Source organism: Bison bison, unplaced genomic scaffold, assembly GCF_000754665.1.
Source record: "Bison bison bison isolate TAMUID 2011002044 unplaced genomic scaffold, Bison_UMD1.0 scf7180017864170, whole genome shotgun sequence".
NCBI lineage: Eukaryota > Metazoa > Chordata > Mammalia > Artiodactyla > Bovidae > Bison > Bison bison.
This window is the reverse complement of record NW_011494742.1, coordinates 850,897-862,047: the sequence shown is the minus strand read 5'-3', so window position 1 is coordinate 862,047 and position 11,151 is coordinate 850,897. Positions and strand designations below refer to the sequence as shown.

The 11,151-nt window shown below is 39.7% G+C and overlaps 1 protein-coding gene across 1 annotated transcript in view; it reads right to left on the bottom strand.

Moving 5' to 3' along the window:
* Positions 1 to 11,151, bottom strand: part of EPG5 (ectopic P-granules autophagy protein 5 homolog (C. elegans)) — a 133,103-nt gene that overhangs the window by 38,207 nt on the left and 83,745 nt on the right. Inside the window, exons 28-32 of the mRNA XM_010842036.1 lie at positions 7,552 to 7,694; positions 5,922 to 6,078; positions 3,504 to 3,698; positions 2,348 to 2,561; positions 10 to 47 (exon numbers count right to left, since the gene is read on the bottom strand). Of these exons, the coding sequence (XP_010840338.1) occupies positions 10 to 47; positions 2,348 to 2,561; positions 3,504 to 3,698; positions 5,922 to 6,078; positions 7,552 to 7,694 (747 nt within the window). The remainder of the gene's footprint in view (positions 1 to 9; positions 48 to 2,347; positions 2,562 to 3,503; positions 3,699 to 5,921; positions 6,079 to 7,551; positions 7,695 to 11,151) is intronic.

The window sequence follows — 11,151 nt, the reverse complement described above, 5'->3', positions numbered from 1 at the left end:
CAGGGTGGCTTTCCAACACTCGGGGCTTAGCAGCTGTTCAGCAGAGCCTTACAGGGCGTGGACAGAGGACAGCAAGTCAGCATCCTTCACAAACTAACTTTTCAACGTGAATCGAAGAACACATGTACTTTACGAATGAATGAGCGTTATGTAAAAATCCAAAACATATTCATAAAGGTCTGTGGCAAAGAGACCAAAGTTAAGAGAACCTACTGAAAGATCTGTGCACGTGGACACCTGATTTTCCTTATTCTCAGGAACCCTGCTGAGAGTGAACACAGCAGAGCCATCTGAGCTGGAATCTGTGAGCCCCTGACTGGGGAATGGTAAAGGTGCCATCTTTCTGGCTGGACAATGTGAGAGAAACAAAGGAACCATGGAACAGAATACAACTGCAGGGTCTATGCTCTCTTTAGAAGACGCCTCACACTCATCTAACACCCTACTCCTGTAACAGGCAAAAGCTAAAGCAACACAGAGACAGTATGCAAAAGCAGAGACTACCAACCGGCACTCAGCTACCTGCAAAACTCACTTCCCAGAGGACAGGAACCTACGCCCTCATGCCCTTACCACTGGGAAGTGGCCTGGATCAAGGAGACTACAGTGGCTCAGAAGGGCAGGTCTGGATGGAGTCATGCACACCAAGAAGATGGCAGTAAAACCAGGGGAAATTGCAGTGGGCTCACCCAGGGCAAATGAAGACAGATTAGCAATGGGTAAAGCCCTGGGAACACTGCCATGATGGCCAGGGAGGGATGGAACACCAGGAGGCTGGAGGTCACGGAATCTGACAGAGGTGGTACTGTTGGTCTTAAGCCTGTAACTGAACTACTTTTCCTGCGAATTAAAACTTTTCTGCTAAATCCAAGTCAGTGGTTGCCTGTATAAACAATTTAGAATCTCTTTAAAAGGTTTCGGGGAAGGAAGCTTCCCTGGTATCCAGTGCTTTGTTAAGAGTCTACCGTGCAGTGCAGGGGATGCGGGTTCAATCCCTGGTGAGGGTATGAGACCCTACATACCGTAGGGCAACTGGGTTAGTGAGCCATAACTAGAAAGCCTGCAAGACCCAAGGAAGATCCTGCATGCCATAGCTGAGGCCTGACACAGCCAAATAAATAAATATTTAAAAAAATAAAATAAAAGGTTTCAGGGGAAAAATCCATAATATATGTTTAATCAAATTTTGAAAACTTAGGAGTAAAACTTAGCTATGTAAATAAGCATTAAAAATTATACAAGTGCACTTCTGTACCACCACTCCCCACCCACCTTGCAACCTGCCGCTATAGGAAACAATGAACTCTTTGAAGGGCTTTGAAAATTAGACTATACATTCTTCAAGTAGTCCAATACATAAGATCATTAGCTAATTCATAAAACTATTTCCGTAAAGTAACACAAAGATTTGACATAATGCAAAATTTAGTTTTCCATTACATCAATAAACAGTATGAAGCTTACATGAATAAATACTATCTCATTTTTCAAATTTCAATAAAATTCCTGCCGAGTGAAATTTCAAAAATTAAAAAGCCTGCACTCTTTATTTCTCCAACACTCTGATGGAAAACTGCAGGAGGGGGATAAAACAGTGGGAATTTGGGAAATTTAATGTTGTTCCTTCTCTTGGATAATATAAAAACAGTGTATCATTATACTGGGATAAAATTCATTTGCAAAATACAAGAGTCAAAAAATTAGGGAGAGGGAACCCTAAATGTATCTACCATTTTGACACTAGAAAGAAACCAACTGGTATATTAAGCACATTGTAAAGGAGAAATTTTCTTCTATTCCCAAATCTATAGTCATCAGAGTAAGCAGGCCCACGTCAGTCAAGACAGCTGCAAAATCAAAGTAAAGGGGTGCACACAGGACTGTGGACTCCAATGTCTAAGAGTTCAGTTCAGTTCAGTTCAGTCGCTCAGTCATGTCTGACTCTTTGCAACCCCATGAATCGCAGCACGCCAGGCCTCCCTGTCCATCACCAACTCCCGGAGTTCACTCAGACTCACGTCCATCGAGTCAGTGATGCCATCCAACCATCGCATCCTCTGTCATCCCCTTCTCCTCCTGCCCCCAATCCCTCCCAGCATCAGTCTTTTCCAATGAGTCAACTCTTCGCATGAGGTGGCTGCCCAATTAGGGCCCAACCTGACAACAGACAATTTTTACAGACAGCAACCTTTAGGGCATTATTCATTGAGCATTTTGGATGAAGATTAGTAATTCTAAACTCCTGCATGCTTGTATTATTTTTACATTTTTGGATGACATCTGTGGAATGGTTAATGTCATACTGAACATTCACTGCGATCTAATCAGTCACAATTAAGACACTTACTTTGCATCAGCAGCCTGAGAATGTCACTGTACTGGTCAGGAAACTGGTAGAGAAGAAGGTAAGTCCAGTGCTTACAGAAAAGATTAAATGGCATCAAAATATCTTCATCTGGTTCAAGGCCCCAGGCAGTAAGTGCCAAATGAATGGACTCCAGAAGCCTGGTACGATCAGACAGAGGAGGTTTAGTGGAGTTTAACCATTGCTTAAGATCGAACTAAAAAGAAAAAGAAATAAGAAGCAGTTTTATTTACACTAGAAAGTTGATTGCAATAGAGCAAATTATGTGCAATGTAGTTTGAAAGTCAAAGTTTACCTAGTATTTAGCTTTTCATAAAGACTGAAACTAAAATTTATACACTTAAAAGAATCTAGTCCAATAACTAACAGTACCATTATGTCTCCATCTCTACTTCACTCTCTGGGGTCGCAGAGGCAGTGTTTTCAGCTCCGCGAGCTTTTTTACAATTTAAGGATATTGTTGGTAAGTTTTCCCTACAAAACAAGGATCAGAACTGTGTAGTTCTTCACTGGTCACGCTGCCACAAACAAGTGGCTACTCAATGGAACCATCTCCTTCTGGTGGCCATGTTTCTAAATCGGCATTGGTTAATGAAAAGTCAGGGTGCTGATCTCACCTTCCAGAATCCCAAACTATAAAACATGCTTTTCCCTACTAAAAATTGCGATCAGTCTCCAGGTCCTAAAAAATGTCCAGGTTTTATGACTTATAGATGTCAGAGAAGTATTAAAAGCAAGATAGCTAAGGCTCTGAATTTCTCAACTGGTGACATCTGACACATTAACAACTCAATTATCAAACACAATTAAGGTATAAATTCAGGACACATTCAAAAGAAGGATGTACCAAATTATTATTATGAATATTTCAAAACTGTAGGAAGTTTCTAAAGAGCTTGGGAGCTGGTCTTTTTTATACTACATGTGGTGAGACTGTCCTACATGACGTAATCAATGCATCCAGAAGCAGCAGCTAAGGGATCGGACTACTTGAAGATGACATCAAACGTGAAGAGGGCCTGTCTGCCTCCAGTCCCCCTGGAGACAGAGCTCCAAGGGCCCTGCATTTCTGAGTCACAGGGAAACAGCAGCAGTACCCACAGCTCAATGACAACGTCAGGACTGAGTCACACGTCACCTTGGTCAGCAGCATGAAAATCATATCACTGTTGTCCTCGCGCAGAAACTTCACCACCTTCTCATAGAGCTGGATGAACTCCGCGGGCGCAGCACTGGGAGTGAAGAAAGGAGACAAGAGGGAGCAAAGCCTTCTGTTCTTCAGAATGGTCTCAAGGACTTTTCTGCATTCTGATTTAGTGCCACTGATAAATACCTAAAAACAATTGAAAAGGGAAAATGTCATCAAATTCTCCCCTCCCCAACTTTTCTTTGAGCAACCAAGTTTTAAGGAATAGTATATACAGCTAACAGAATTTTTTCTAAATGAAAATATGAAACAATCAAAAGAAATCTAAAATTGACACAGATAAATCTATCACTTTCAGTGTAATTTATATTAAAAATTCTGGCTAATCCATTCATTTGGTTTGGACAAGTCAAAGCAAATGTTTAAAAGATTAAAATACTGGGATAATCTGAATCCAGAAATTTGCAGTGTACCTACCTTGATTACTAAGAATCTAAAATGATTCTGCATTACGTCAAGAAAAAGAAAAACAAAAGATTCTAGGTTGTAGATTTTATTGAGATATGCTTTAAATACTTTTAAAAAGCTAACTTTCATAATTAATATACACCTTGTTTTAATTTGTTCTAATGTTTAAGAGTATTAGAATATAAGCTGATATTTAATCTCAGAGTTACGAAAGCTTGGATAAATTTGATAAGAGACAGAAATAATAAAGGATAAGACTGATAGATGTGAATATATAAAAACTTTGACTTCTATATGGCAAAAAGAATCATAAAATTATAGAAAAACGACAAAGTAGAAAAATTATAACACATTCCAGACACCAGGTTAACAGTCTGAGAAGCTCTTCAAAGCAATCAAAAAGCAAGAAACTTCCCAGCAGAAAACGTGCAGAAAACAAAAACCAGAAAAATCACAAAAAATTATTAAATCATTTGAAAAATCATGCAATTGAACTAGTACTTAAAGAAATACAACTTAAAATAATCAGAAAGCACCACTTCCCTTATTAGATTAGCAAGACCTAAAAAGAATGATCAGTCCTAATGTTAATTCTAACATGGAGAATAATAAATTGAACGCTGTTATTACAATGTAAATAGGTATAAACCTCCCAGGAGGACAGTATGACAATATACATCAAATGCTAATCCTTTTGACATAGTGATTACACTTCTAAGAAATTATCCTAGAAAAATCAGTCTAATAATTTCACAAAGGTATGTAAGAATATTTAGTTCAGGCTTACAGCAGCAAAACAACCAACCTACCTAAATATTCATCCAGAGAGCACTGGCTCAGTACATTACAATATATCTGTACCATGGAACACTATATATTAAAAAGCATGATACAGGTTTTTATTTATTATCAAGGAATAATGTCTAAAATGTGCTTGAATAAAAAAATAGCATATGCTAGCTTTTAAGTGTGTATCCCTATTTCTTTATCTATATATAAGAATGATATATCATTTTTACACATACACACATATACCTATAGACCTCAGAGACACACAAGATCAACTAAAATGAAATGTTAGCTATGTAACCAGTATCTCCAGATTAGGATTATAAGAAATTTCTCTTCTTTATACTTTTTACAGTCTGTATTGCTTATAATAAGCATTCATCAATTTCATAATTAGGAAAAACATTTCTAAAAAATCTATTTTAATATCTGCTCGGCATCACCTCCCTAAAAGTATCCAATAAATAACCACTCATTTAATTGAATCTGGAAGAAAGTACATGGTTAATTAGTATTTCTATATTTTACAGCAAGTGGCATTCCTTGCTTTAATGACACATTTCATAAGTCTGCATGGATTCATTGCCCTTGTCCTTTTTAAATATCCATATATTTAAGAGTTAAGTCAAGTAAATAAATTGTGAGTAGCAACTGAGAGGCAGCAGTGGAGAGGTGGAACAAGCACTGAATGTTGAGTCAGAAGACCTGGGGTCCCTCTTGTCTCCAGGGCTCACCAGCTGTATTTCTTAGCCAAGTCACTCAATCTTTTAGAGACTAGTTTTTCTCATCTTTAACACTGAAATGCTATCAATCACAGAGAGTCATTGAAAGGATGAAATAAAATAATGAATCAAAAAGCATTTTATAAACAATAGTCTCAGTAATACTATTATTAACACCAACAGCATACAATAGAATTTGACATCTCCCTGGAGACTTTCATATACTAATAACTTAGTATTTCTTTCTGAAAAGCAGAATTCCATACCAGCAATTCTAACCACATCTTGAGAAGTAAACAATTCAAAGGGGCTTCTAACTTAGGTAAGACTCTGAACCTTTAAGTGTGGAGTCAACCCTGATTATATCTAATGAGGACACTGCAGGGACTCATCATACGTAAATAAGGCTAAAAACACAGGATAACCTTACCTGTCCCAAGATCTCAACGCATGAAGTAAAGAACTGCCTTGTGGGAGGATGACGCTGGGTCTCATCACTGACATAATCCACAACAGTAAAGAAGAGGCTGATGCCAACCTTCTGAACCCCAGGGGTGGGCTGCGACTGGTAGGCATTCACTAGGGCCCTGTGGGAAAACACTGGTAAGGCTACTGGTCTACAGTAAGAGAATTCAGACCCTCGGTGTTTCTCTGATACTCTTCATTTCTCAGGCAATATCCTTAAGAGTCCTGAGAGCCCCACACAAATGTCATTTTAGAAATACTTCACAGGATAGCTTACAACTTGACCCAACAACTTATTGTCAACACACAGAAATGATTTTATGTCCTCCTGGAGTGAGGGTGGGGGGATTAGCCTTTATTAACATTAAGTATTTTCATATGTCAAAGTCAAAGTGTGCTAGTCATTCAGTCATGTCCAGCTCTTTGTGACCCCATGGACTGCAGCCCACCAGGCTCCTCTATCCATGGAATTCTCTACACAAGAATATTGGAATGGATAGCCATTCCCTTCTCCAGAGAATCTACTCAACTCAGGGATCAAACCTGGGTCTCCTGCATTGCAGGCAGATTCTTTATTGCCTGAGCCAACAGGGAAGCCCAACAACTTATTTTCAATATACAGAAATGATTTTATGTCCTCTTGGAGGGAGGAAAATCAGCCTTTATTAACATTAAATATTTTCATAGTTGTATGTAATCCACAATTTTACATCTAATTTTTCCAAATTATCCAATTAATTCAAATATTACTCAATGTTGTATATTACATAAATACATGTTTTTAAAAATAAGAACTTTGATTTCTCTAAATTTTAAAATCTAAAACAATGACTTAGGTTGAAGAAAAAGATTTTTGTATAGAATAAGATCCTAGTATAAAAGATATCTCTTCTAATTCTTACTCTGTTTTGAGTTTCTTTTCTAGAAAAAGAAACAGCAACCTCTTGTTCACCTTATCTCCTCCTCCTTCCCAGACCCTTCCAATCTAACCCACAAAAGGTCTCAATGACCCCATCCACACCACCATCCTAATCTACAGGGGGATTAGCTGCTGGTGAGTCAACTAGGTAATATCCTGGTGGCTTTGAGCTCCAAAAGAAACCACCATGGATGGTCAAATGCAAGCCGGCAACTACACTTGTGAGCCCTGAGCAATTCCACTGCAAACTTTGTTCAATAATCTGAACTAATGATGATGACTTCCTGAGTAAATGTGCCTTTAATATAAAGCTTAAGCACTAAATCTCTCCAGATTAAATTCTAATGTAATGTATCACCTCCTAATTCAAGGGTCAGCAAAATTATTCTATAAAGAGACAGACAGTAAATATTTTATGCTTTATGGGCTATAAATTGTCATAACATTCAATTCCACCATTGGAACATAAAAGCCATCCACATTAAATAAGTACACGGGCATGGTTACGTCACAATAAAACTTTACTTATAAAAATAGATGGCAGGTCAGATTTGGTCCAAAGGCTGCTAATTTCTATACTAGTTAATTAGTAGGTGACTGGGGGGATAGTAGCACGTAGGATTGCTATCAGTAGTAACTAACTAGTATTTTAAATTATAACGCCCTCAAAACTTACGTAATCAAGTTTTCAGCATGCACAGCGGCCTCCACAATATTAAGTGATGGTGGTTTAGCAGCTTCTGCTTGCAACTGCTTCACTTCTTTTCGCAAAACATGAAGCTGTTGGCTTATTGCTTCATTCTTATGCATACCTTCAAACTAAGAAAAATTAAGAGTGGTCAACAGATTTATTTGCCCCTACAGGTTTCTACAGCAGACACTTTATTACAAATATCCTGGGTATTTGATAAAGAGAATATTATTACAACTAATACTGTAACTCAAAATTCTCAATTGAACCTGAGGAGGATGGGGGAAAAAATGTCAAAAAAATAACTAAGAATCTCAAGCTTTTCATGAAGAATCAAACTTGAATTAGTTTGTTGCTGGTTCAGAGCTTTTTTTGGTAGGCTATGTTCTATGCCACTTATGCTTCAATGCTCCAATTCTCATCAAAAATAAATTCAATGGCTTCCACCCCTGGGGCTTTTCTTGAAGCACATCAAGCCCCCTTCTGTGGACCATCCCTCCCCAGAGCTGTAACCCTTCTCTGTTCTTCCGATCCAGAAACATACATAATTTGACACTAGGGCTGCAGGTCTCATCTGCACAAAACCATAAAAACAGGATGACACAAATCTGTTAATAAATCAACTGGAAGAAGAAAAGATATATATTTATAAAAGAAACACCAAAAGTAAGATAAAATATGAGAAATGACCAAATCGGTTGCATGCTGAGGAAGGAGCAATTGATTAATTCAGTGGTTCTTGAAATCTGGTCTTTCATAGAGTTTTACTGGTTCTCAGCAAAGATGTGAAAAATAAGAATTTATTGAGGTTTAAAAAAAAAAAAAACTAAAGTTATTTCAATTTTTTAGAACTATCCTATCAAGATGGTAGAGTAGAAGGACGTGCTCATCTTCTCCTGCAAGAACAGCCACTGACAGGAGTATTTTAGAATTCACCAAAAAAAAGATACTCCACGTCAAAGGACAAAAGAGAAGAGGCAATGAGTCGGTAGGAGGGGTGCAATCACATTTAAATCAAACCCCACACCCTCCAGAGACTCTTGGAGGGCACAAATACTTGTGCGCACCAGGACGCAGGGTAAAGGGGCAGTGACCCCCCCCAGACTTAGCCAGACCTGCCTGTGAGTGTTTGAGGGTCCTGTGTGGAGGTGCTGGTCAACAATGGACTGCCATAGGGACTGTGGCACTGTCCACAGGGGCACTGGAAGCAGTAGTTCTGGAAAGCCTGTGTCACATAAGTCCTTTTGGAGGACAACTCCGGCCCTACCATAGAGCCTGGGCCGCCTCAGGCCAAACAACTAACAGGGAGGGAGCACAGCTCCACCCATCAGTAGAAAATTGGATTAAAGATTTACAGAACATGGCCCTGCTCACCATACCAATATTCAGTTTTTCCCACAGCCAGTCCCTCCCATCAGGAAGTTTGCACAAGCGTCTTATCCTCATCCATCAGAGGGCAGACAGAAGGAGCAAGAACTACAGTCCCATGGCCCCCAGAATGAAAACCACAATCACAGAAAACTAACCAAAATGGTCACATGGATCCAGCCTTGTGTAACTCAATGAAGCTATGAGCCATGCGGGGCAGGGCCACCCAAGATAGATTGGACATGATGGAGAGTTCAGAAAAAGATGGTCTACTGGAGAAGGGATTGGCAAACCACTTCAGTATTCTTGAGAATCCCATGAACATATGAAAGGGCAAAAAGATAAGATAAGATAAGCCATAAGATAAGCCCCCCAGGTCAGCAGGTGTTCAATATGCTACTAGGGTATATTGGAAATCTGGTCCCACCACTTCATGACAAATAGAAGGGGGAATAGTGGAAAAGGTGACAGATTTTCTCTTCTTGAGCTCCAAAATCACCACAGACGGTGACTGTAGCCATGAAATTAGAAGATGCTTACTTCTTGGAATAAAGGCTATGACAAACCTAGGCAGTGTATTAAAAAGGAAAGACATCACTTGCCAACAAAGGTCTGTATAGTCAGAGCTATGGTTTGTCCAGTAGTCATGTACAGATGTGAGAGTTGGACCACAAAGAAGGCTGAGCACCGAAGAACTGATGCTTTCAAATTCTGGTGGTGGAGAAGGCTCTTGAGAGTCCCTCAGACAGCAAGGAGATCAACCAGTCAATTCTAAGGGAAATCAACCCTGAATATTTATTGGAATGACTGGTGTTGAAGCTGAAGTTCCAATTCTTTAGCCACCTGATGCAAAGAGCCGACTCAGAAAAGACCCTGATGCTGGGAAAGATTGAGGGCAGGAGGAAAAGGGGGTGACAGAGGATGACATGGTAGGATGGTATCATTGATTCAATGCACACCAATTTGGGTGAACTCCAGGAGATGGCAAGGGACAGGGAGGCCTGGCGTGCTGCAGTCATGGGGTTGCTAAGAATCAGACATGACTTAGCAACTGAACTACAACAACGCTACTGGGGAAGAGCAGAGAAATAATTAGAAAGAATGAAAGGGTGAGCCGAAGTGGAACTGGTGTCCGGTTGTGGATGATGTGTCTGGTGGTGACAGTGAAGTCCAATGCTCTAAAAATCAATATCGCATAGAAACCGGAATGTTAGGTCCAAGAATCAAGGTAAACTGGATGTGGTCAAGAAGGCAAAGGCAAGAGTGAACACTGACATTTTAGGAATCAGTGAACTAAAATGGATGCAAATGGACAAATTTAATTTAGATGACCATAATATCTACTATTGTGGGCAAGAATCCCTTGGGAAAAAAAGCGTAGCCCTTACAAGTCAACAAGAGTCCAGAATGCAGTACTTGGGTGCAATCTCAGAAATGACAAAATGATCTTGGTTCCTTTCCAAGGCAAACAATTCAGCGTCACAGTAATCAAAGTCTACGCCCCAATACTGGTAACTCAGCTGGTAAAGAATCTGTTTGCAATGCAGGAGACCCCTGTTCAATTCCTCAGTCAGGAAGATCCACTGGAGAAGGGATATGCTACCCACTCTAGTATTCTTGGGCTTCCCTGGTGGCTCAGCTGGTAAAGAATCTGCCGCAATGCAGGAGACCTGGGTTCATGGGATGATCCCCTGGAGAAGGGAACGGCTTCACTCCAGTATTCTGGCCTGGAGAATTCCATGGACAGAAGAGCATGGAGGGCTACAGTCCATAGGGTCTCAAAGAGTCAGACACGATTGAGTGACTTTCACTTTCCACTTTCACTTTTCATGCCCCAACCCCTACCTAAGGCTGAGAAGCTGAAATTGAACAGTTCTATGAAGACCTTCAAGACCCTCTAGAACTAACATAAAAAATGATACCCTTTTCATCATAGGGATTGGAGTGCAAAAGTAAGAAGTCAAGAGATACCTAAGGCAAGCTTGGCCTTGGAGTACAAAATGAAGCAGGGCAAAGGCTAACAGAGTTCTCTTTGCCAAGAGAACATACTGGCATACACAGACAATACCAGATGGTCAATACTGAAACCAGATTAATTATATTCTTTGTAGCTGAAGATGGAGAAGCTTTATACAGTCAGCAAAAATAAGACCTGGGGCTGACTGTGGCTCAGATCATGACTCCTATTGTAAAATTCAGACTTAAATTGAAGAAAAT